Here is a 27,889-nt window from a genome sequence, read left to right as displayed (position 1 = left end):
GGGCAATCTGGCAATCTTAGTGGAGAGGCGGAGGGTCCTATTCCTAGGGTGGATGTGCTTTTGGGAGGGGCGGGACCCTTCAGGCCAGGCAGCAGTAGCCTGTCCCCAGAGAAGCTGGAGGACAGGCGGGAAGCAAGGAAGTTCGTGTTTGAAAAACTCAGGATGGAAGGTGAGAGGGAAAACAAAAGAATAGCCATGGAGGAAAGGAAGATGATGTTAGACCATGAACGAGGTCTTAAGGAGCTGGAGCTAAGGAGTAGGCCCGGCTCAGATGGTGGTAGCAACTCATCAAGATAGGCAGACAGAATCTTGCACATCCCTAAAATGTGGTCAAGGATTTCAAGAAGGGGGATGAGATACAAAGGTGGTGTCAGGGGTACGAGACAGCAATCCACATCAATGGGGTACCTGAGGACATTGGGGAGCATGATTGTGGCCTCTCTTCCCTGGAGAAGCGAGGGACACTTTATTAGCTTTGGGTAAGGGGTATCACCTCACCGATCCAGACATGAAGGACGTCCTCCTCACTAAGTATGGTCTTACTCCTGAAAAGTACAGAGATCAGTACAGGTCCAGTAAGAAGTCTGATGCCAACACTTAGTTGGAATATGTGGATGTGTTTTGCCGGTCACTGGATGGCTGGGTGAAGGGCAGTAATGTGACAGATTATCAGGGGCTCTACTATTTGCTGACTGACCCTAGGAAGCTTGCTATGGAGGCGCACCGCTAGGTGAGTACCAGGGTCCACACGAAAGCGTTTCGCGGAGACTCAGCCAAAGGTGGGCAGGGTTCCCAGCAGAAAAGTGGGTGGGACAAGGGTAAAGCACAGGAGTTCTCTAAAGGGCCCCAAACTAACACCCAGGGTAAAGGTTCCCATCCCCCTGGAGATGAGAAACAAGGGTCTCGTCAGGAAAGGCTGCAGAGACAAACTCTCGCAAATGTATTGCATGTGACCAGGTGGGGCACATGAAAGGAGTCCCCAGGTGCTCCAAGGGGGCACAGCCACCCACTGGTGGGCCGTCCAAGGTGTTAGCTAGTGTAGCGCTTGGGGAGGAGGAGGTATACCCACAGGAGGGTGGGGACCCCGCAGAAATGACACTCGTCTCACTAGGGGAAAGTGAAATGGTTCCGGAGACCCAGGTGCCCCCTAACACAAAGAAATACAGCACCTGGGCGACCATCAATGGTAGAAGAGTAGAGGCTCTCCGGGATACTGGAGCCAGTGTGACCTCAGCTCGGTGTCACCTGGTCTCTGAGGAGCAGGTAGTCCCCCGGGCATTCTACCAAGTAATTGCAGTCGCTTGGGTTGCCAGAGTGGGCATGTGTGTCCACTCGGTCCATGGCGGCCAGAGAGGGCAATCAGAGGGACCCGGAGCTTGAAACAGTGGCCCAGGTCCCTGCCAAGAGAAAGGACAGGGGAACTGGTAGCCGAACTGGGGGAAATCTCTGAGCTGACCCATTGGCAGCAAGAAGGGGGTCCCTCCAGGGAGGAGTTCTGCCAGGAGCAGAAAGAGTGCCCTCCTCTGGAGGGTCTGCAGTGGCAGGCCGCAGCCCAGGCGACTGGTGATCAGTCCGGATCACATTGGTTCTACTAGGAAAATGATCTCCTGTATAGCTAGCCTAAGGTTGCTGAGCCTGGGTCAGCCTGTGTGCTGGTGGTACCCCAGCGCTTCAGGACCTTCCTACTGGGTTTGGCTCACAACGTACCTTTGGCAGGACATTTGGGGCAGGACCAGACCTTTGACCGGCTTGTCACCCACTTCTTCTGGCCCCAAATGCGTAGGCAGTCAGATGTACATTACCGGTCTTGCCAAACTTGCCAGGCAAGGTCAAAGTTCCTCTCTAACCGTTCCTAGTTGTTAGGACACACTTTGAAAGGGTAGGGTCGGACATTGTGGGGCCACTGGATCCCAAGACAGCCATGGGCAACAGGTACATCCTGGTCTTGGTCGACCATGCCAACTGGTACCTGGAAGCAATCCCTCTCAGGACAATGACAGTGCCAGTGGTGGGCCGGGCGTTAATGGGTATCTTTTCCCGTGTGGGGTTACCCCGAGAGGTGGTTTCTGACATGGTGATCAATTTCATATTGAAGTATATGACATCCGTGTGGAAGGAGTGTGGTGTCACTTACAAGTTCACCACCCCTTACCACCCACAAGGTAACGTTCTGGTAAAAAGGTTCAACCAGACCTTGAAGGGCATGATTAAGGGTCTAACAGGACCTATGAGGCGTAAGTGGGACGTCCTCTTGCTGTGATACTCTTTGGGAAGGCACAGGAGCACTGGTCAAAAGACTGGTGCCCCCCTAAACTGGGCTCCTGCCAATTCCTAGGCAGGCGGTGCACAATCTTGGTGTTCTAATTGATGAGCAATTATCGATGAAGAACTAGGTAAACCAAATGATCGGCAACTGCTTTAGCATCATGCGCAGTTTGCGCAAAATCTTTAAATGGATCCCGATAGAAGCAAAGAAACCTTTAGTGCAGGGACTGATCATCAGCCGGATGGATTATGGGAACACCTTGCTGACGTCAATAAATGAAGATCTGTTGGCCAGGCTACAGGTTCTGCAAAATACCGCGGCTAGGCTAGAGGTGAATCTTCCGTCTAGATCACCCTCAGCACCTAGCTTAAAACTACCTTGCTGACGTCAATAAATGAAGATCTGTTGGCCAGGCTACAGGTTCTGCAAAATACCGCGGCTAGGCTAGAGGTGAATCTTCCGTCTAGATCACCCTCAGCACCTAGCTTAAAACTCCTTCACTGGCTTCCTGTAAGGAGAAGGACCAGGTTCAAAACTCTCTGCCTAGCACCAAAGATTATGTACGGTAACAGCCCCAGTTATTTGGCAAAGGTGCTTAGCTGGTACCAGCCTTGCAGGCTTTTAAGGTCCAGTAATAAATGTCTCCTTACCCCTCTGAGAGTCCGTACCACCAATAATGGTGGTAAATCTTTTTTCCTTCTTGGCGCCCACTCTTTGGAACAAATTGCCCTTTACCTACGCACTGCCACTGATCACAACTGCTTCCGTTGGGAGCTAAAAACATGGCTGTTTGACCATTAAAACCAGCAAGATCTTCTCTCTAGTCAGAAAGTCAGTCGTCCACCAGCACCATGAGACCTTCTGGTGATATGTGCGCTCAATAAATATTCATGATTTGATTTGCCTACAGGGAGGTGCTCCAGAAGTCTCTCGGGTTCAGTCCCTTTAAGCTACTGTATGGTTACCCAGTGAAAGGACCTCTGAGTTTGGTGAAGGAAGGCTGGGAGGCATCTCCCAGGAAAACTCCCCATGATGTGTTTAGTTACATGCTGGCCTTCCGGAACCAAACTGCCCGCTTCAGAAAACTCGCTCAGGCGAACCTCGAAGCCAGCCAGGAAGAAATGAAGAAGCGGTAAGTCCAGAATGCCACTCTGGTCGAGTTTCAACCTGGACAAAAAGTGTGGGTCATGGCCCCAGTGGCACTTGTGCCTTACAGGACAAGTAGACTGGGCCGTTTGAGGTGGTGGAGCACAAAAGTGAGGTCACCTACCTGATGGATTTGCAGGCTCCCAGGAACCCTCTGCGGGTCCTCCACATGAACCGCCTCAAACCCCACTTTGAGAGTTCCGAAGTGAGCATGCTCCTGGCGACAGATGACGGGGCGAAAGAGGAGAGTGAGCCTATCCCCGACCTCCTGTCGGCCAAGGAAGGTGATGGGTCAGTGTAAGATGTGATCCTCTCCCCGACACTGACCGCCGAGCACCGGTTGCTGGGACAGTTTGCCCCGCTGTTCTCCCTGACTCCAGGTGTTACTCCATGATGTGGACACAGGTGAGAGCCCACCTGTGAAGCACAAAATTTACAGGTTGGCTGCCAGCCAACGAGGAGGTCTCTAAGATGTTGGCGTTAGGGGTGGTTGAGCCATCCACTAATCCGTGGGCCAGCCCAGTAGTCTTGGTCCAAAGGCTGCTGCACCCGGCGCCACTCCAGAACTGCGGTTTTGTGTGGACTACCGTGGGCTCATTGCCGTCCCTAGGACTGACGTACACCCCATCCCCAGAGCTGATGAGCTCATTGATCGGTTGGGAGCTGCCAAGTTCCTCAGCACGTTTGATATAACGTCTGGGTACTGGCAGTTTGCCTTAACCGATGGGGCCAAGGAGAGGTCAGCATTTTCAACCCCAGAAGGACATTACCAGTTCCGGGTGATGCCCTTTGGGTTGAAGAATACCCCTGCCACCTTTCAGAGGTTGGTCAACCAGGTGTTGGCTGGGCTGGAGGATTTCAGTGCCGCCTACCTGGATGACATTGCAGTGTTCAGTTCCAGCTGGGATTAACACTTGCTGCACCTCAGTGAAGTGTTAAAGACGCTGCAGAGGGCAGGCCTCATGATTCAGGCCAGTAAGTGCCAGATCGGGCATGGTTCTGTGGTGTACTTGGGACACCAGGTCGGGAGCGGCCAGGTGGCGCCCACACAACCCAATATTGACACTATTCTGTTTTGGGAGCCCCCCAAGACCCAGACAGAGGTGAGGGCCTTTTCAGGACTCACCTGGTACTACCGGAGATTCGTTAAGGGTTATGACTCCATTGTTGCCCCCTTAACTGAGCTGACTTCCAGGAAGCAGCCCAAGAAGGTGATCTGGACTGAGTCCTGCCAGAAGGCTTTCGATACCCTGAAGGCCGCCATGTGCACGGCACCCGTGCCCACGGAACTCGTGCTCAAGGCACCGGACTTCTCCAAGGAATTTGTCGTACAGACTGACGCTTCAGAGCATGGTGTGGAAGCGGTGCTCTCACTGCTGAATGAAGAGGGCCTACACTAACCCTGGGCAAAGCACTACGCTACACTCACGAAGTTTGTGCAGCGGTCATTTTTTCTTCATTCGCGATCAGCAACATCAAGTTGCCGATCGTGTTCATGGAAAATAAACCTCTCGGCGAGATTCTCAACGCGGGAAGGGCAAATTTCTCATTGTGTGTGGTCGTGCATGCTCGCAACTTCTCGCGAGGAGGAACTACCAGTCCGCGTTGAGAAAGCTGTAGCTCGATTAAAAATCTACTCGAGCTGCAGAAAAGTACAGCTCGCACTGTGCAAGATGCCGTTTTCAATGATTGCACAGTGCCGGATACTTGTCCGCACTGTGCAATCAATGAAAACGGCATCTTGCACAGTGCGAACATGCTACTACGCAGTTCACGTAGTGCGCTCGCGTAGTGCGAAGTGCACTTTGCATAGCTACGCGTAGCACTACTTCGTGAACTACGCCCACCCTTAGCCTAGACCAGCCTGTAGTCTTCCTTAGCAGGAGACTACTCCCCAGGAAACAGAGGTGGAGTGCCATAGAAAGGGAAGCTTTCGCTGTGGTCTGGGCACTGAAGAAACTGAGGCCCTACCTGTTTGGGACTCACTTCCGGGTTCAGACAGACCACAGGCCCCTCAAGTGGTTAATGCAAATGAGGGGTGAGAATCCAAAAATGCTGAGGTGGTCTATCTCCCTACAGGGAATTGACTTTACGGTGGAACACCGTCCTGGCACATAACATGCCAATGCAGATGGTCTGTCCAGGTTCTTCCACCTTAGTGAAGAGAACTCCCAGGAGGTTGGGTAGTTCTCCCTACTTTCAGCTGGAGAGAACTTGTGTTAGACTTGGCATGTTTCCCCTGAGGTTTTGCTTTCTGCCCTCCCGGTTTTGACTCTGTTTTTGTTGGCGTAGTGTTTCTGCACACTTTTTGCACTGCTGATCAGTGGTAAAGTGCAAGTGCTCCTGTGGTAAAGTATGTTATGGATTGGTGTTTCCATGATGTTTGGTTTTCTTGTCAGCCCCTAGTAAAGTGCACTGAGTGTGCCAGGGCCTGGGAAACATATTCTACACGCGGGCCTGCAGCACGTGTATAAGTGGATGTTCATTAAATAGTTTCTTAAGTGTACTTTTTCTTTCAACTTCCAGATCCGGATAAAGACATAATAAGTGTAAGATGGCTTCTTGTCCTGAATTACATAGCCTGCATAGGCAGTTATCATTTGCTCGGTTCCATGGTGCCAAGTGGCATAAGCCTGGAAGATAGCCAAACCTAGCGTTCATAAAAATGTGTTTGTTCTTTTTTGACCATGAAGTTTTTAGGTAGAGTTGAACCTTTTTTTTCTTGAATCCGTTCACAATCGGCCATGCATGCTTTCTTTTAACGAAATTATCTTTGTCCTTTATCAAGGAGAGATGATCTGTTGCAAGACTAGCTACCAGATGACTCGCACTAGCAGGTAAATGGGAAGTCAGACCACTCTAAGGGATTCTGGCAAATTAGCACACCCTACGCCTACTAGGAAAGGAAACGCTAGGTAGGAGTACAATTATATGCATTCATATAGTAAATGCAATAATAAAGGGTAAGATCTGGTTCCACGATTTCCTTTGGGGAATTAGGGTTGTCATGTTATGAGGTTGCAGACACCATCCGGTGCCCTGTCAGGTTAGAGGCTCAGATGGCACACTTTGAGCTACCAAAATATATGGAAGGTTCCCCTGGTAATTATACACAGGTAGGGGTAAAGTGCTATAAAGAAGAAAGGACCTGTGCTTTATAGTAAGTTAAAAATAAAGTCAGTTATACTGACTGAGCTAGACTATGCTAGAGAAAACCAGTTTTTAGTGGTCAATGGTCACAATATTCTATAATAGTGACTAGGAAATCCAGCACCTCCCAACAGTATAACTCACACAATATGAAAATTAATGAAACATAGTGTAACAGGTAAACACACAGGATAAAATATGAAAGGTATAAACACAATTTATTAAAAAGCCTCCCTATATGGGTTACAGTCTAAATAAAATACAATAAAACATACAGCAAGATCAGTTGAGTTATTAAAAAAAGCCAAAAGGGGGTCAAAGTACAAAGGGTCAAAGTAACAAAGGTCGACGCTGCGTTTCGGTGTTCATCTAAACTTTTTACACCTTCTTCAGGACACTTTGACGATTCGTAATTTATCTAAAAAATTTTTAAAAAACATTTTTTAGAAATGTACTTCTTCATAACATAGTCATTCATAGATACAGTGTTTACCTTTCTAGCTACAATCAATTAACAAACAATTAACAAACATTGTCTCGCATTTTACCTGTTATCTAATGGAAAAAGGAGGGGAAACGTGCTTGTGTAGGAGCCTGTTATTGCTTTCCTACTGAATCTATTCTAGCGAGTTCTAGTACTTAATGTCACTTGATAATGTGATATAAGTCTTTTAAATGAAAAATTAGTATCAATAATATTGAGAACGGGTACCTGATCGTAATGGGCGTATCTCTTTTGCTCATTGAGAAGGCCTCTTAGTTTACCGGATATATATGTATCATCAGGTTGTCATACATCATTAAAATCTGCAAATTTGTACTGTGACCTTTAGTGAGGGAAATTTACAGTAAACAAGACCCTTTTTGTTCAGAGAAAACTATTAAATAACTTTGAGGTTTCAAAATATCGATATGACATAGAATATGTCCTCCTATATACAGGTTTCCCAAAATTAAAAAGGAACCCAAGCCCGTACCACTCAGACTACAATTGAAATACCAGTCCGGTGGCTCCTCCGTGGTTCCTTTTACTGTACACCTGGAACTGAAAAACAGGTACCTATCATAGAATATCGAACGAATAAATTGACCAAAAACAGACTGATCCTCACGGTTGATCTAATAATTTGTAAATTTCCCTCACTAAAGGTCACAGTACAAATTTGCAGATTTTAATGATGTATGACAACCTGATGATACATATATATCCGGTAAACTAAGAGGCCTTCTCAATGAGCAAAAGAGATACGCCCATTACGATCAGGTACCCGTTCTCAATATTATTGATACTAATTTTTCATTTAAAAGACTTATATCACATTATCAAGTGACATTAAGTACTAGAACTCGCTAGAATAGATTCAGTAGGAAAGCAATAACAGGCTCCTACACAAGCACGTTTCCCCTCCTTTTTCCATTAGATAACAGGTAAAATGCGAGACAATGTTTGTTAATTGTTTGTTAATTGATTGTAGCTAGAAAGGTAAACACTGTATCTATGAATGACTATGTTATGAAGAAGTACATTTCTAAAAAATGTTTTTTAAAAATTTTTTAGATAAATTACGAATCGTCAAAGTGTCCTGAAGAAGGTGTAAAAAGTTTAGATGAACACCGAAACGCAGCGTCGACCTTTGTTACTTTGACCCTTTGTACTTTGACCCCCTTTTGGCTTTTTTTAATAACTCAACTGATCTTGCTGTATGTTTTATTGTATTTTATTTAGACTGTAACCCATATAGGGAGGCTTTTTAATAAATTGTGTTTATACCTTTCATATTTTATCCTGTGTGTTTACCTGTTACACTATGTTTCATTAATTTTCATATTGTGTGAGTTATACTGTTGGGAGGTGCTGGATTTCCTAGTCACTATTATAGAATATTGTGACCATTGACCACTAAAAACTGGTTTTCTCTAGCATAGTCTAGCTCAGTCAGTATAACTGACTTTATTTTTAACTTACTATAAAGCACAGGTCCTTTCTTCTTTATAACACTTTGAGCTAGCCAGGAATTAAGTCAACATATTCTGATGGTATGAGTGGACTCAGTCAACATAGTTTCGAAGCTTATGTTGCCTAAACACACAGTCTTACCGAGAGAGTAGGAACCGTAAACCTACTTTGTATGGTTTGGTTTTGTTTAACTTCGTTATATTTAAGTTGAATATCTTTTATTTTGATTGCCAACATTTTATGCCAGTGGTTTAATAATTCAAACAGAGAATGTTTTGATAATGTCTTTATTGGATAACTGACATTAAATAATGAAATAAGATCATGCAGGCTTGAACATTGTTTGCATTTTTGATCATAGGTTGCTGTGGGATACAAGAAAGTCACAGAGTATTTTGTCTATTCATCCCATTGACACTGAATAATTTTGCCTCTAACACTCTTTGAATTTCTGACCGAATGATTTGTGATTTAACTTCTGTTTTATTGGGTTTTTTAACATCATGTCACCAGGTATACAAACATCTGCTTATAATTCTGTGTCCCACTGGTTTGATTGGCACATTACCCTGTGATAAGTTACGGAACCTGAGTTTTAATTTGCTATTTGCTCTAAAAAGTTGTTAAATTTTGTTGTTGAATGATTGTTTATAGAACTTGCACAGTATTTTCAATATTAAGATTTTTTATGCATTGTATGTTTCTCTTCTAGATTTTATATGATTTTGGTACAAGGTTTGCAGATAACAGATTTTATTTGCCACCCAGTCTTAGCCAGCATCATTTTGTATTCCCCAGCACTATTCTGCTGTGATCTAAAGGGAATTAATGTGGTGGTCCCCTATTTCATTTCAGCACTTGAAACTATTCTTCCTGACAGGTAAACTTTTTTTGATCATTTCATATAGTCTTTATTGAAGAACAGAATAATTAGTACTAAAGTACATTATTATTTTGTAAATTGTTTAAAAGGTACTGCGGATTGTTGGTAAAATACACATATTTACAGTAATGTGAAAGGAATTAAGTTTATTTAAATTTTCAAACTGTTATAATTTAGTGAGAAGCATTTATTCTTGCTACACTAGTTAGTAATTCATGTTTGAACTCTTTTATAGTTCCTATTTTCTATATAAAACATCTGAGTTTTATCTTTGAAGCAGGACGTGTTACTTCAGTTTTGTCCTGAAAGTTCTATAAAGGACAGTACCTTTCATTTCCTGTATTTAAGAATAGCACTAATAAATATTATTAGAACATGATTGGATTATTTTGTCATAAGAAAATATCAAAATCATGAGCAAACGAACAAGTCCCACAAAAAGTACACATCAAAACAATTCACTTGAGACATAATCTTTTTTAGTTTTAGGTTTGAATGGCAGTGGTGCCTGTGACTGCTGTAGCACACAGGGCCTGATTACAATGGCGGTCGGAGTTACCTCCGTCCAACATCGCCGTGGATGTGGAACCAACTGACCATAGGTCGGCGGACCTGACTCCGCAATTTCAATGCGACTGCACATGGTGCAGTCACAAGCTCCCATTTCTCTATGGGAGCTTGTCCTTCGGTCAGAAACCAGCTGCAGCACAAGCTCCCATAGAGAAATGTGCGTTTTTGTTAATCTCTGCATTGTGTGGCAGACACCACACGGTGCCTGCCCCGAGGTGCAGGGATTAACAGGGGGGCACCATCACCAGCCAGAGGCCCCTGAGGCAAGGGGGCCCTGCTAGTGGCCCCAAAAGTTTCTTGCCGACCGGCTTTTGATTTCGGAATGTCCGAAATGAAAAACCTGTGGGAAACATAAATTGTAGTCCTAACGGCGGAAACGCTGTCCTTAAGGTATAACGTGCTGGTTCTGACTGGCCGGAGAGCTCCATGAGCCCGTCGGAAACCAGCCAGAATGACCGGCCGGGTCGAATTCCGACCATCATATTACTAATACGAAGGTCTGAATTGAAAGCGAGGATGTTGGTCGGAAAGCCTCCCAAATGCAGGCCAGAGGCTTTCTGACCAACAGCAAAATCATGGCCATTATGTAATCTATACTCCTGCAAAGAGTACATCTCCACAGACTAGCATACACAATGCCAGTAGTTCTGGCTTCGAAGGAATGTTATATGGTATAGTGAATCAATACAAGTAGATTGCATGGGAATAGATATGTATTTGTGTGGCAGCATAGAACCATAGCTGAATATTTATGTAGATTAAAAGTTCAGGACTAAACATCCATTTAGGTTAATGACTGCCACCCTCCCATCTGTGCTGCTGCCAGAGAAAGAAAAACATCATAAATAATCTAGGCTCACATGTATGAAGCTATTTAACGGTTGGTAAGGCTCCAATCCAAGCTTATGTTTTGCAACTAAACTCTGGTCACAAAGCATAAATATGTTCTTCTTCCTCAAAGGAGAATTTAAGATATTCGCAAATGGGAAGGGGACTCATTCCCCTTGTGAATTTTCACAAACATATTTTTTATGAGCAGGCAGTGGTCCATAAGACCACTGCCGCTTCATAAAAAAAAGGTTTGTGTCATTTTCATTCAATTCTTACCATGTTCCATTTTGGTATTTTGAGAACAAACCTTTTAATACATAGATCCGTTCTCAGAATACAAAAGCATTAGTTAGAAATAGGGGCGCAAATATCGACCACTTTTGTCAAATCCATTTTGTACATTCCTTTCCCAATTATATCACTATTTGCATCAGATTATTATAATGATACAAAAATTCAAATCAGTGCATACTGTTTCCTAATCCATGTTCTTTTTGGTAATACCATTTTTATGGTATATTCTGTAATTTTTATAATTAATCTTTTCGTTTTGTATATTTTTTATATTTTAATTTCACACATCACTGTGAAGTACATTTTATACTGTCAAAAGACATTAAGTGCAGGGGTGAGTACAACATGCAGCAATTCAAATTCATATGAAAACGTGCAATCAATAAGAGTCCCATGATTGGTCCGATAGGGTCAACGACAAGGTGTAAAAACCAATGCTTAAAAATATTTAAGAGAATGTAAACTGCATAGAGATGTTGTAATAAAGTGACTAATGCATAAGTGCTTAATGGGTTGAAAATCCATGTAAAGTCAAGTACATATCGAAATTGAGCCCATTACGTGAATGTATTTGTCATTCAGTTCAGATCTCTAAAGACCGAAGGAGAGAGAGTCATGAGTACACTATCAGTGTTCATCTAGTATGGATGACATTACTCTTTCGACTTGGAATCCCCAGGGAGACCCAAGCTCACAGAACTGCAGCTAACTGATGATGGACAGTGAGACCCTATGTGTGTGAGGGACTATGAATAAAGGGCCAGTTCAAGAAAATAGTTCAAGTAAAGTACTATTGACATAGGGATTTTGCTAAAAGATCTCTAGACTCCAAAAACCAGTGAATCCAGTCTGAGTTGGTCCCTGTTACTGTATACCGCTGAATGAATAATACTTTCTAATGTACAGTCATCAATATCTATATTATTCTAAACAAGTAGACTTAAACAATTCTACATTATATCCATACTGATTGCATAATCTAACATGTTGTTTTCTTTCTCACAAGTCAAATCAATTATATAAAATGTATATGTGAAGAATTGTATATGTACAGATATAGCCCAGTCACAAAGTTCCAGCTATAAAATGACACTTGAGCATCTCTCATGGCGCGAGAATGTTGGATTAGGGTAATCTGGAGCTGAGGTTTAGCCAGGAAGATTGGTAAATCCATAGCTGATAATTAATACAGTTTGGTGGATCATGTCAAATTACTATAGATGTATATGTAATTCTGCATACAGATTATGCCCTTGTGGACTCTCAGTGCCTATAGCCAGAATGAGTCATGATTCTGCTCTTCTTAGACTCAATGTCCTGTCCCCCCCCCCCCCCCCCCTTTCTTTTTGTTTGACAATTTTGATGCCAAACTATTTCAGTTGTTGGCTATCATTACAGTGGAAGTCATAAAAATGTTTGGCCATAGGGTAGGTGAAGTCCTTATTTTTAATGGTCCGCAGATGTTTCCATATCCGTGGTTTCCGAGCAGTTCCTCTTAGGCCTAAGCATTTCTCCATAGGGTATGCTCCATTTTAAATTTTGTGGATGCTCACTGTTAGCATGGAGAATACTATTGCATGAGGTTTATTTCTTGTGCATTTTGGTACAAAGTTTTAGATTTTTAATGAAGACTTTTACGTCCAGGAAGATGACATTTGACTCACTGATAGTAGATGTGAAAGAGAGATTATATGTGGTGTTGTTTAAGGTTTGTATAAAATCTTCAAAGTATACACGGCTTCCCTCCCAGATCACAAAAAGATTGTCTATAAATCTACTCCAGATTTTGAAATTGCGACTGGCTGGCGTTTTCAAATATTCAGTCTCCCAAACTGCCATAACGAGATTAGCGTAGGTGGGCACAAAATATGTCCCCATTGCAGTACCCTGCTTTTGATTGAAGAAGTCACCTTTAAAGAGAAATATGTTGTGGTTGAGGCAGAATGTTAACATATTCAGCAACATCTGAGCGTTCAAAGCAACTTACAGATCTCATGTTCAAGAAGTCTTTGACAGCAGCAATTCCAACAGTGTGGACGATCGAAGTATGCAGGGATGTGACGTCTATAGTTGCCATAATGAAGCCGCCTTTCCATTGAATTTCTTGAATCTTATTAAAGTGGGCTTCATTCCCCAACCAGTAGTGCGCTAGGAGGTACGTTTGCAGAGTGATGGAGAAAGGGGGCGTGGCCTCCGAAGACCTCTCAGCAATCCAGCTGTGGGACTTAACTCCAGGAAGACCCACACAGAGTCCACTCCCCTGAGAGGCCTAGGTTGTCAGGGTGATTCCATACTGCCCCCTTTCCTTTTTTAAATATTTTTTCTGTGTGTGTTTCAAGCAGACTCACAAGATGGCAGCCAACAGTTCCACGGTGTTAGAGGCCAATCAAATTTCATCACGAGATCGGGAGTGGTCGCGGATCCACAGCTTTCCAGATATAGAACTAGAAATGTCTTTAAATAACTTAAACTACTGAATGGATTTACACCATTTAACAAAAATGGTGCTTTCCGAACCAACAGCAACCTTTTTGTCAAATTTGGTGTAATTCCGTTCAGCAGTTCGGGCCGTAGCTGCTTTTAAAGTTTCCTATGGAAATGAACATGGGTGAAAACAATTTTGCTCCCCCCCTTTTTCTCGGCCCCTGCTAAATGGATCACCCCAAAAGTTTCAACACAACAGCTGAAGTGAATGCCAAATTATTTTAGAAAATGTCATGGGGATCTGTCTAAAGACGCCAAAGTTATTGGCAAATGAAACAGCGCTCTTCCTATGGAAACTAGGTCCTAACTATAAATCTCCTCAGGCTGGCGAAGCGAAGACAGAGACAGACCACAATTCAGGTGACAGTTTCTTTTACTGCAGCATACGAATGGTAGTTAAAACAGCAATGACGCGTTTCGGGCGTAGTTGCCCTTGTTTATATATATATTATATGTGGGTGTGTGTGTGGGTGTATGTATGTATGTGGGTGTGTGTACATGTGTGTGCATGTGTATATGTATGTATGTCTGTGTAAATATGTATTATTTTCTACAAACTGCAAGCATCAATTCATGCTGCATTCTGATCTAAAATCGCTGACGCGTTTCGGGCATGGTGCTCTTCTTATGCTATATGCGGAATATCACAGCCTGTGAGCGCCAGATAATCCAATTAGATGCCCTCCAATGGGCCACCCAGGTGAGTGAGTCCCTCTGCATCATGGGACTAGTAGTGCGCTTCACAGATACAATCATAATGTTTGCAGTCGATCACCAGCCCGATGTAATGCAGTCTGTCAATGTAAACTGCTGCTCCGAAGTCGAACCCAGCAAAATTCCCAGTCCGTCGGCCCCCTTTTCCAATCAAAAGAGTGGTGCGATTCTTCACGGTTAGGCGACTGTGTATTAAATGGAAGCTTCAAGCTGCATATAATGGTAATCAAGACTGGAAGCACGTAACCGTGGTGAGCCTCAGCCAGGCCTACCAGAGCTAGGGGTTCGCCCTTCTCTGCACAAGTCCTCAGACCAATAAAAATAGAAGTTGGCACGGAAACTGGAATATAAAACAAAGCTCTTTATTAAAGCTCAAGAGGAGGAACTACATTCACAAAACACCCTTCGGTAGTGTATGAAGTAGCACACTGAACAGAAGGAACATGGGCCTTTTATACCCACATAGGGTCTCAAACGTAGGCGGTACAAGCAGAGTAGAGAAGATTTACATACATAAAAGGGCATACAGAAATGCACAATCAACATTAGGGATGAGTTTAACAGTTTACTATTTTCAGCAAAAATACCCTGACAGTTACAGACTAAAACATGTGTGAACAATTAGTGTCTTCTGCGCATGTGCTGAGTAGCAGAGCCTAAATATAGTCTGTCCATGAGCACAGTACATGAGTAAACAACTGCAAGGAAGGACAGAGCACATGGCAGACAAAATAACTGCCGAATACAAGATGGCTTCAGCTAAATGCTAACATCAATCGCTGCCAAAATACAACAGACAACCCTTTTAGCATTAGCTGAAGACATTTGTTTATTTAGGATAGTCTGAGTTCATATCTTGCACGTTTATTAACATGAGTTCAGTAATCTCTTTATTCAGCATATGTTGGGCTTTTATTTCTGCAACATTTCGCTTAGCAGGTGTGCAGGCAGTGATACAGACGGAGTAGAGCATTGGACCACATTGTATACAAATACAGCATGTAAATAAGATCACAAGTATTACACATAGGATGGTCAATAGCTTCCAGCCCCAAGTGAAAAATAGTGTCCAAAACCAGCCAGAAAAGATCCACGTGCCAGCATCTGGATGAATTTCAGCAGCAATCGTATGCAGTTTAGAGATTGCATCGAACACTGAAGGTGAGTGATCCGGGATGTAGACGCAGCAACTGCTACCGATGTGACATGCACCACCTCGATCAGCCAAGACTACATCTAGAACCATATGATTCTGGAGTGCTACAATCCTCGCAACTTGCAGTTCTTCTGTAATGTTCCCAAGTGCCATAGCTGTCTGATTATATATTCCTAACAGCTTCTACAACTTGAGTCAAGCGTCTTATCTTTCTGCTGCTTAATGCAGCACCCACAAAGAAAAACAAGCCCAAATTGAAACCAACGTATTGCTGCAAAGTGGTGTCAGTCTGGTCCACTTCATCAGTGCTTATTGTCCTCTTCTTAGAAATGACATTGTATTATTTGAAATCCTTGTGATATGATGCAGGAGCCAGAAACACAGGAGGCAACAGAAAGGACACATAGCATACTCCAGACCATCCAACAGGTAATTGGTAATATCCCTTATTACCACAGACAAAGTATGTATTAGGAGAGGATATGAAAACACTGTTATTGGCACCTTCAATAGTCAGAACCACAGTACACTCACTTCTCCCTACTGGAATATTCCCAACACTACTAATACACAAGTCTGCTTTAGCTCTGGTAACAGAAATCACAAATAGTCCACTGTTCTTAATAGTTCTCATATTTGTGAAAACATACGGTGTGGAAATATTCTCAGATTGATACTCCTCCCATTCCCATTTAGTCCCTTCAGCTCAAGGATAACCATCTTCATCTGGATAACACACTTTATTGAGATGATAGTTAATCCATCCTACTGTTATCCTGGAGTAGTTAGTTCTCCCAGAAGCAAAGAAAAGTGCAAACCAATCTTTGCAAGAACCATTGTGCGAGAAAGAAAGAGGAATAAAAGGTGTTCCTCCTTTATTCTGGAGAGCAGGTATCATCCTACATACCTAACAATTAGTGGTATACGTGGCATTGTGAGTGTGATGCAGCATCTGAATAAACGTGTTGTTCAGATAGGATTGTCAATGCTTTTGCTCATGATATGGAAGAGTAAAGTAATGATGTTCAGCTTGTACTGGGGTAGTGGCGATCAGCAGCTGCCGAGCAGGAGCCACTTTCTCAACAAACCAGGTTCTCACTGCTACAACTACCATAGCAACAACAAATCCTACGGCACAAATTGTCTTCTTGTTACAAATCTTAGCAACAGTTGATCTCCCTGCAGACATGATCACTTCATCGTTGAATCAATCGTTGGAGCTCTAAAGTCCTGGGGAGCCGTTGGTTTCTTCACCGAGGGTCAAGACGGGTGTCACTATGGAGGACTGATCCCTACCTCCTTGCCGCATCAGCACTGTTTCACAAACCCAGAACGGTAGCTCAACCAGTCTTTTTCAACAATGCAGGCTCTTTCCATGGTCTCAGTTGTTATCTGGATACTCCAGGGATCGTGTGGTCCGGGAAGGCTTCTTCAGATTCGTCAGGTGATATAGCTTGCCCCTTCTCCAGGTCCAGAATATCTCGATGGGCGGTCAACATAGCCGGTTCCACCAAGGTAGGCGACACTCGCTTACAGTGAGTGCTATGAACCCAACTATTCCTGTTTGTCACTCGAACCGCTGTCCTCGTGGCCAGGAGCACTTGTTCCGGTCCTTGCCACCTCAGCTCCATGCTGTTTGACCTCTCAAAGACTTTTATCATCACATGATCACCGGGCCAGAGTTCATGGGCTTCACCTGTGGACCTGTCAGGTAGAGCTTCTTGAAACTGTTGACGAATAGAAGTCAAACTGTCAGTCAACTGTGCTAAGTAGTCACCCATCAGAATACATGGTACATCATGTATTGGGCGTGGTTTAGCAACTCCCCAAATGTTCATAGGTCTCCCAAAAACCACTTCATATGGTGTAAGTCCAGATCGTGAATGTGGCACCGATCTAATGGACAACAATGCCAAATGTAACACATTGGGCCATTTTAAAGACGTGGAAGCCTGTATTTTCGCTAGTTTCAAATTGAAGGTAGCATTATACCTCTCCACTAGCCCTGCTGATTGTGGGTGGAAGACTGCATGGAACTTTCGTTTGATCCTCAATCCTTTCAGGACATATTCAACAACTTGCCCAATACAATGAGGTCCGTTGTCACGCCGCAAAAGTTTGCAAACACCAAATCTAGGGAAGAACTCTTTCAAAAGCACCTTTGCTGTAGTAAGAGCCGTATTATCCTTTGTCGGGTATGACTCTATCCATTTACTGAAGGCACGTACTACTATTTGAATATACTTCAAGTTATTGCAACGTTCAAGTTGGATGTTATCCATTTGCAAAACTTCAAAAGGTGCAGTTGGTGTAGCAAACCCTCCTCTAGGAGTATGTGTCTCTTTACCAGGATTTTTCTGCAAACAAATCAGACAAGACTGTACTGTCTTTTTAGCTGTACCGGCAATTTCTGGATGCTCCCTAACTTGCGTAAGCAATTTTGTTATTGCAGAGGCTCCAACATGTGCCGGCCCATTTGCCGGCCCATGTGCCATATGAACCATAGGCTGTAAATAGGCTATAGGCAGTTTCCATTTAATCTTCTATTTATTTTGCCAACAACCCTCATCATCCAACATTTCTTCGTTAGACCATTGCTCAAGCTCCTCCACAGAAGCATATCTCTGTATATCTAGCACTTCTTGTCTAGCATCATGCCAACATTCAGCTTGTGACTTTACTACGTACATAGATGTAGAGCTTCGCTGTATCGCAGTCTCAGGGGCGACGCAATCTGCAAATGCGTTGCCTTGTCCTATCTTGTCAGTCACCTTCTTGTGCGTGCTACACTTGACAATAGCTATTTTCTTCAGATATGTCAATGCAGTCAGAGGATTATGCAATAGTTCTCCATGCATTATCTGCATCCCGTGGGATGTAAGAAAGCCTCTTTCCTTCCAGAGTAGGCCAAAATCATGGGCCACTCCAAAAGCATAGCGGCTATCTGTATAGATGTTCACACACAAGTCAGAACTAAGTTCACACGCTCATGTCAAAGCTATTAGCTCAGCTGCTTGAGCTGACTTCTGTGGTATACGAGCTGTCTCCAGTACTGTCTGAAGTGTCGTAATTGCATATGAAGCTGAGGTCGTGCCCTCTGGCAACTTCAAACAAGACCCATCAACCCACAGTTCCCCATCTACATCTGAATGGGGCGTATCTTGCATATCGACGCAACCCTTTGTCTGTTCCTCAGTAAGGAATATACAACCATGAGACTCCTGTGACTGAGACTGAGTCGCTGGATATGGCAACGAAGTAGCGGAGTTCAACGTTGCACATCTCTTTAGTGTAATGTGAGGGGCCAACAGTGTCAAATCGTATCCTGTCAAGCGACCACTCGTCAAGTGTTGCGTCTTAGTCTGGTTCAAAAGGGCATCAACTGCATGCAGGTCCAACACCAACAATTTATGTGACAAAACTATCCATTCACTCTGGCGTATATAGACGACTGCTGCTGTAACTGAACGAAAACACCCAGGTAATGCACGAGCAACTGGATCAAGAACAGCTGAAAAATATGCACAGGGACGCTGCTTGTCACCATGTGTCTATACTAAAACTTACAATGCACCCCCATCTCTCTCGTGTACATAGAGTGTAAAAGCCTTCGTGCAATCTGGAGTGCCTAACACTGGTGCCGAACAAAGAGCTTATCGCAACTGATGAAAAGCATTCTGGCATTCATTCGTCCATGGAAGGGGCATTGGTGTATCTTTGGTCAAAAGTGCTAACAAGGGTTTAACAATGTGTGAAAAGCCTAATATCCATTATCTACAAAATGAAGTAAGACCAATGAATGCCCGAACATCCTTCTGAGTAGAAGGTACTGGTGTATCTAAAGTTGCTTGAATGCGATCTGGTGTAAGTGCATGTCCCTCCTTAGACAGAAGGTGACCTAAGTAAGTAACCTTCGGTCTACAATACTGTAATTTCTTCTGTTACACTTTGTGATGGTGTGAAGCGAAAAGAAAGTAAAGACAAAGTACATTTCTCACACTGCTCAGGGGTATCGGCTACCAACAAGATGTCATCGACATATTGTATGAGAGCCACTACTTCAGGTAACCTAAAAGAATCAAGTTGTCTTTTCAATGCTTGGCTATAAATACTAGGACTCTCAGTATACCCTTGAGGACTTCTACAAAATCTGTATGATTGATTATTCAAAGTGAAAACAAACAAATATCGGCTATCAGGATGAATAGGGATCGAAAAGAAGGCATTCTTAAGGTCAATCACAGTGAAGGTAGTCGCTGTCGGAGGATCCAAAGTAAGAAGTGTCGTTATGTCGGAAACCACTGGGTATTGGGGGACTACAATCTTGTTAACATTCTCGTAAGTCAATAATGAATCTGTAAATCTTAGTGTCAGTATCTTTTTTCAAAATGGGAAGAATAGGACTGTTGCAAACATTGTAAGGAACTTCTTCCACAACCTCCACTTCAATTAAATCATGAACAATGCATACAAGTGCCTCTTCCCCTTCTTGAGAAATTTTGTACTGAGGCAAGCGTGGTAATGAAGCGCCCTCCTTGACACTAATGTGTACTGGTGGAATAACCATCTCCCCTACATCGATGTCCGAAGTAGCCCACAAAGTACTAGGGAGTGAAGCTAATGCAACGTCTTCTTTAACAAGACAAGATCTCTCAATCACGGGGTAGTTGTCATTCAAAATAACACGTACACCTTCTGGAGAACATCGTATCGTAGCCCTGAAATATTTGAGCATACCAAGACCCACAATATTGTCCGGTGTGTTCGGAGAGAGCAAACATGGACAAGGAGCAGTACATTTGTCTACCTGAAATGCAAGTGGTTGTGATAGGGGGCTAAGGGAAGGTGTTCCATCGAAACCTATTGATGTAATGGTTAAGCCAGACAGGGGAGCCCTTGGAACCAATTATTTACATAAGGCGCTACAAGTGGCTCCTGTATTAAAGAAACTGATAAGTAGAATCCAAAACATGTGCTGTAACATAGGGACCCTTCTGATCTACCGGAACTTCAACTGATTCTTTACCCCGTCCTAGGCAGTCCTATGCATAAGCAGAATCCTTCAAATCAGACGGCAAATAGTCAGACATTTGACATTGATTCCGTCTATCGAAAGTATTAAAACCATTCTGTCCACGCATATTAGAATCAAACCTAGCACAATCGTCTGTGACTCCTCTAGGCCCTGAATATCCTGAACGATTTCTCGTTTGTCCCCGTCCACGTGGATACTGCTGAGCACGTAATGCAGGACAATCGCCCGCCCACTGTCCACATTTCTTGCAGTACGCACACTGGTCAGAAGACCAAGTCAGACGAGCATAAAGAGGAAAAGACTGACCATAAGAACCACGTCCACCTCTATCATTACCTCTAGAAGGTGGACCATAAGCCTGAGCCAACATAAACTTCGTTTTTAACTCCTACGTCTTTTTATCCTCATTACCCTTGGCTTCTAATTCCTGGCGTTTATAATACTGAGCCACTGTCAAAAGAGAGACCGGAGAAGAGGTAGTCCATGAACTCTCACTGGCCTTTAGGCGACTAGCTATTCCTGGCAACAGGTTGGCAACATATTTATCAACAAACAGATGCCTGCCCGTGTCATCTGTCAATGACTGGCCACTGAAATCGTGGAATGCCTCCTCAAAATGTGTAAAGAAGTCAGAAACTGATTCATCTGCCTTTTGCTTACAAGATGCTAATACAGTCCAGTGTATCTTTTTAGGGGGAATAATCATTTTTAACTTAACCAATATAGCTGAGGGAAGGTCTAAAATTAACTGACATGGTTTCTGTGCGGGTTCCCTTACTTCATCTATTTGTTCTAAGTCTTTCCATAACCCCCAAAAGCTGTACGATCATCAACTTTACGGATTGTTCTCCACATAATCAGGGGGTAATATCAATCCGAAGAACATGTCAATATCAGGCAGAGTCATGGTACAAGAACTAATGGCTCCCTCATTTTCCTCATAAAAAGCAGCTGGATTTTTCCGCGGATCAGGCAATGCAGTTCTAGGAGCCATAACATCCGCTCTATTCCAAGGAGTGTAAACCCAATTATAAATAAAATAATCGTTTGCATCAGTGGAATCCTTATTATCATCTGTTCCCGTTCCTCTGGGAGGAACATACAAAGGTGCTGCTTCCCGCATAGGTCTCACATGAACTACTACATTCTTATCTGTTTCGGAAGTAGAAGCCTGTGCCCCATTGGTCAGGGATGTTTGTGAAGCTGCATCAGCTGCCTTTTTCTCGTCTCGCAAACGGACCGCTTCAGCACGTAATTTAACCAAACGTCTGATTGAATCAGCCACCTGAGAGAAGAAAAAAGACCATCACGCATTTTCTTAGTCATCTGCTATATCTTCGGGCTCCAACTCCTCAGAATATTTCCTAAACCGCTCATTAACTTCTGCGGCAAATACCTCAGTAAAATATATTTGCTCCCTTTCCTGTCAATTTTGCAGAGGCAGGAGCAGTACCACGAACGGCTTTACGAGCAGCGGATCTAAGCTCAGCATAACCCTCAGCAGTCAACATTGAACGAGTTTCCCGTGCTTTCTTTTGCTCTGTAGCAGAGTTCTCACCTTACTTATAAAGACCTAAAGGAAAAGTATACGGAGGCGGAGAACGGTATAACAACATGGAATCATCCTGTGGTTTATTAAGAACAGGATAAAGGGGTTGTCTAACAGCGCATTGGCCAGTTACCTGTAAATGACGCTCCCTTTCTACTTTTTCTTTCATTTCCTTCATTTCTTTATTTTTCATTTCTAATGCTTTCGCATGAATACTTTTTCGTTGTTCTTTTTCGATCAAGGCTTGCTATCGTTTCATTCGTTCACAACATCTTTCTCCCACGTTCGTACACAGTCAAAAGTATCTTGCCTAGTCTTTCGCTTAAACATACATTGTTCCACATACTGATTTTTTTGTAAATCAAATGACCCATGCATAGGCCAACCCAACTCAGGATCCTTACTTGTACATTTATTCCATAACGTGCTGTACATTATAAAAGAAATACCATACTTAATATACATATATACATATCCCTATTGGGCATCCCCTCTGGGGGGGCGGTTGTGCTTCATCAAGTTTCAAACTGGTACCACTACAAAAGCAACACATCCTACGAAGTGCTAGAAACAGGCATGCCAAAAATAGTGCAGAATATGCAGTACTATAACCAAAGTAGCACTTAAGGTACCTTTAGTACGATGTGCCGTTCAAATCAAACCAAATAGAGAAAATTCTCCTCATTACCTGCCTATATAAATTGCAATTTATATATTACACATTTCCAAATACAAATATTGGCCAATCATGCAAATCCAAAGCCACAGTAAGCGTTACTAAACTACCTTACAAATCCCAGGCATCAAAACCAACAGCAAGTGCTGCATAACGACTCTTACCAATCACTTGGTGTCCAGATTCCAACTGCCAAGTTCTCAAATCGACCAAATGGTCACTGCACGGCAAGTCAACAGAAGAGATCTTAGTCAAGGACTCGCACCACCTGGATGGTCATAAAAGGTATGTCCGGTATTGCGTGCTCGGCAGTATCCACGTGGATGGGGACAAACGAGAAATCGCTTAGGATATTCAGGGCCTAGAGGAGGCATGAATAATCGTGCTAGGTTTGATGCTAAGTCATCCTATCCGTATCCTGTTTTACCTTCAGGGTGAGTAGGGTTTCGCGTGTTGTGAACCACGCTCTCTTGATGGCTGTTCTCACCAATTTTCTTGGGTATCCTCTATTGCATAACTTAATTTGTAATTTCTCAGCGTGTTCAAAATAATCAGTTTTGCTGGTGCAATTACTTCGGATCCTTAAGAACTGCCCATATGGCAAGTTCTCTTTAAGGGTCCTAGGGTGTCCACTGGTAAAATGTAATAGGGTGTTGCGATCTGTGGGCTTAGTGTAAAGGCACACCTCTAGTTTCCCCTCCCTGTGTGAAACACACATGTCCCAAAAATTAATTCTTGAGTTACAATGGGAAATGGAAAATGGTAAATCAGCTGAACGAGCATTGAGCCAATTATGGAAGAGTTGTTCTACGGTCCCTGACCGTATCATAAAGATATCGTCGATAAATCTACTCCGTCGAATGATGTGGAATTTAAAAGGTGTTAATTCAAGGAAAATATAATTCCTCTCAAATGTATCCATGACTAAATTAGCAATCTCTGGAGCAAAGCAACAGCCCATGGCTACGCCTTTTACTTGTATGAACAACTCGTCTTTAAATGAAAAAAGTTATTTTTTAGGCAAATTTTAGCCAAGGCTGAAATGAAATACGTGGGTTCCTCGTGTGGTCTGGGTCTCCCCTCTAGCACTGTGTCTAATATGAGTAACGCCTCCTCTTGCGGTATGTTTGTGTATAAGCTTGCAATATCAAAAGTGACCAACAACTGCTGGTCACTTTCGAATATTGAATCTTCAATTTTAGCGATAAAGTCCATGGAGTCCCTAATGTAAGCTTCTGTTAATGGGACAAATGGGTTTAAGAACACATCTATATATTTGGCCAGTGGTTCCAATAGGGACCCACATGCTGCAATGATGGGACGACCCAGGGGATGGCTTGTGTCCTTGTGGAATTTAGGCAAAACATAAATATTAGGAATTTTTTGTGTAGTCAAATTCAGATAGTCCTATTCCTTCTTGCAGATATACCCTTCTTTCAAAGCTTGTGTGGGAAGATGCAAGATTTGGTCCTTCAATCGTGGTGTAGGGTTTTCATTAATAGGGCGGTAGTGTTCTCTATTGTGAAGTTGGTTCATTATCACGTTATCATACTCCTCTGAATCCCATAAAATAATTCCCCCCTTATCCGCAGGTTTAATTACAGTAAGGGGGTTGTTGGACAGATCTCTTAATGCTGCCATCTCTTGTTTGGAGAAATTAGGTTTAAAGAAAGTTTTCTTGCGACTAAATTCATCAATTTCTTTCAGGGCAAAAGGTTCACAAGTGTTCATGCAGCTCATAGAGATGATGGCCTCTTGCATTTTCATAGTGCCTAATGCAAGACTTCAAATGCGTCCTCTGCAAGAGTGCTTATCACGTCAATGGAACCAGGCTCAAGGTCAATTAACAGACCTAGTGTTTGTAGACGTTCGGACTCCTCGCTCTCTGCAGTGGTGGAACACCAAAAACCTTTCTAAAGGGCGACCGTTCCTAGAGCCAGTTCCTCAAGTAGTTTTAACAGCTGACTCATCGCTCTCCGGCTGGGGAGCCCACCTACTGCAACACACCATGCAAGGCAGGTGGACACCACAACACAAATTACTCCATATCAATCCCCTGGAGTTACTAGCCATATTCCTAGCACTGAAAGCTTTCCAAAAGCAAGTATCAAACAAAGCTGTGTTAGTCCGCACGGACAACATGACAGCCATGTATTACATACAGAAACAGGGCGAAACACACTCCCTGCAACTCTCTCAACTAGCACAGACCATATGGCGGTGGGCTATACCTCAGAACATATTCCTCTTAGCCCAGCATGTTCCAGGAGTACAAAATACCATAGCAGATCTGTTAAGTCCTCAGACACAACAGACCCACGAGTGGAAACTTCATCCGCAAGTTCTTCAACCATTCTTTCAGATGTGGGGACAAACTCAGATAGACCTCTTTGCCACCTTCGAAAAACCCCAAATGCCCAAGCTTCGCCGCCAGGTATCCACACCCACTGGCCAAAGGCAATGCGATATGGATGAACAGGTCAGGCAGATTTGCGTACGCTTTTCCACCTCTACCTCTCATGCCACTAGTAGTACACAAACTACAGCAGCATTCTCTAACCCTCATCCTAGTTGCTCCAACGTGGGCCAGACAACTGTGGTACACCACACTGCTGCAACTGTCTGTAGTACCACACCAAAAATTATACCTATCTCCACACCTTTTAACACAGAACCGTGGAGAGATCAGGCACCCGGACCCAGCTCAGCTCACCCTTGCGATCTGGCTCCTGAAATCCTAAATTCGGATATCTTATCCTTCCTCCGGACTGCATGAACGTCATAAAAGAAGCTAGACGTCCAACCACTAGAGCATGCTATGCAGCTAAGTGGAAATGCTTAGTAATATATTGTCACAACAACAATCCCCTAGACGTGTCTATTCAACACTTCATAGGATACTTACTACACCTCCAAAGGTGTAACTTAGCCTATACGTCTATTAGACTACATCTTGCTGCCATAGCCGCATATCTTCAAAACAGACATGATCTATCTCTATTCAGAGTGCCTGCTATTAAAGCTTTCATGGAAGGCCTAAAAAGAATAATTCCTCCCAGAGTACCACGTTCACCAGTGTGGAACTTCAACATCGTTCTCACACGACTAATGGGACCTCCCTTTGAATCATTACATAAATGTGAACTACAATTTATAACATGGAAGGTTGCGTTCCTAGTAGCCATTAGTTTGTTACGGAGAGTTGAGTTAGTGAATTACAAGCTCTAACCATTCAAGAACCTTTCTTGCAAATGCATCACAATTAGGTTGTTCTCCGTACCAATCAAAAATTCCTTCCCAAAGTCATTTCTCCATTCCACCTCAATCAATCTGTGGAACTGCCAGTTTTCCTCTCGCAGCCACAGACAGTAGCAGAAAGAGCTCTTCATACTCTAGATGTCAAATGAGCATTGCTATACTACATCGAGAGAGCACAACCCTTTCGTAAAACCAAACCACTTTTTGTGTCTTTCTCACCACCACGCAAAGGCAACCCCATATCAAAATCTGGGCTAGCTAGATGGATTGTCAAATGCATACAGATTTGTTGCAACAAAGCTAAACGTACGTTATCTGTTCCTGCTAAAGCCCACTCTACAAGGATAATAGGGTCTTCAATGGCATTCTTAGGTAACATTCCCCTAGATGACATCTGTAGAGCAGCTACATGATCTACACTGCACACTTTCACTAAACACTTTTGTGTAGATGTGCAAACTAAGCAACAAGCTAATGTGGGCCAGGCTGTTCTCAAAACACTATTTCAAACTACTGCAACAGATAGGGATGGTCGTCGCTAAGAGTGGGTACTGCTATACAATCTATGCACAGTGTGTAATCTGAAGCTCATATGCCTCGAACGGAAAATGCTGCTTACCAGTATGCATCTGTTCTTGGCATGTAGAGCTGCAGAGTTACACTCGCCCACCCGCCTCCCCGGCTACCCTTGTCTGTTCCAGTATTATCTTAATTAAATACAGCTTACATGGACATCCTCCTATTTCTTGCAAAGCTCCATCATTTCCTTAATGGCGAAAAACAATCTGAGGATGGAGCCGATGCCCATGCGCAATGTAGTCCAAAGGAGGAGTCACCTATCTCGTGACTTACAAAGAACTTTTCAGGCCAAAAACAAACTGCAAACATCCGGGCCCAACACTAGGTGGCGATCTATGCACAGTCTGTAACTCTGCAGCTCTACATGCCGAGAACAGATGCATACAGGCAAGTAGCATTTTCCATATGTATATGTATATATATATATATATATATATATATATATATCTCCAAAGAGTGCTCCTCATATCCACAAAGAGTCGAAGGGACACAACAGGGGACCATGCAAAGATTCTTTATTGCCGCACAGAAGGCATGACGCGTTTCGACGTAATGTCTTTTTCAAATGCCTGCAAGCTGTGTCCTGTTACCGCCGCCTTTCAAACTAACCATCTTGCTCCCATTGGTGGAAGCCCAGCGAAGGTCATTGGTTTTCCTGAGCGCTATCTCACAGTCTCATCGGAGGACCAAGACTCCCAGAAGGCACCATCTCGGCCATCGGGTAAGCGTCTCTTAAGCCTTCTTTGTACTAAGAGTGAGTGCTGGCGTTTTGTTGAAAAGGCGTGTGTGGTGCAGGAAAAATAATTGTACACAGTATCTCTGCAGCTCACGATCTTTGCTCTGGCCCCCATCGACGCCTCACCGCAAAACCTCCAGGATGTTGTAGCGTTGGGTGCTCACTGCAATGAGCTCGCTCCTCCGTGAAGTCACAGACTTCTACTCGCAGCGAACAATCCACAGTTCCTGGCAGCGGGGGCCACAGCTACCAATACCTTGGTTGCCACTAGAAGGCTGCACGAAGTACAGCCAGTACCCTTGAGGCTGTGGTCACAAAACGAGGCGGGTCCCTTCAGCTCGCCCAGGGTTGGCGTGCAAAATATCCAAAGAGTGCTCCTCATATCCACAAAGAGTCGAAGGGACACAACAGGGGACCATGCAAAGATTCTTTATTGCCGCACAGAAGGCATGACGCGTTTCGACGTAATGTCTTTTTCAAATGCCTGCAAGCTGTGTCCTGTTACCGCCGCCTTTCAAACTAACCATCTTGCTCCCATTGGTGGAAGCCCAGCGAAGGTCATTGGTTTTCTAGAGCGCCATCTCACAGTCTCATCGGAGGACCAC

General features: G+C 43.6%; 1 protein-coding gene across 2 annotated transcripts in view; it reads left to right on the top strand.

Moving 5' to 3' along the window:
- RALGAPB (Ral GTPase activating protein non-catalytic subunit beta) overlaps positions 1-27,889 on the top strand; it is a 1,758,088-nt gene that overhangs the window by 573,271 nt on the left and 1,156,928 nt on the right. For both annotated transcript variants that reach the window (XM_086932393.1, XM_086932392.1), the window contains exon 11: positions 9,232-9,399. In XM_086932393.1, coding sequence (XP_086788519.1) covers positions 9,232-9,399 — 168 coding nt within the window. The remainder of the gene's footprint in view (positions 1-9,231; positions 9,400-27,889) is intronic.

Source organism: Lissotriton vulgaris, chromosome 7, assembly GCF_964263255.1.
Source record: "Lissotriton vulgaris chromosome 7, aLisVul1.2, whole genome shotgun sequence".
Classification (NCBI taxonomy): Eukaryota; Metazoa; Chordata; class Amphibia; order Caudata; family Salamandridae; genus Lissotriton; species Lissotriton vulgaris.
The sequence above is the reverse complement of the archived record's forward strand: the minus strand, read 5'-3'. Positions and strand labels throughout refer to the sequence as shown.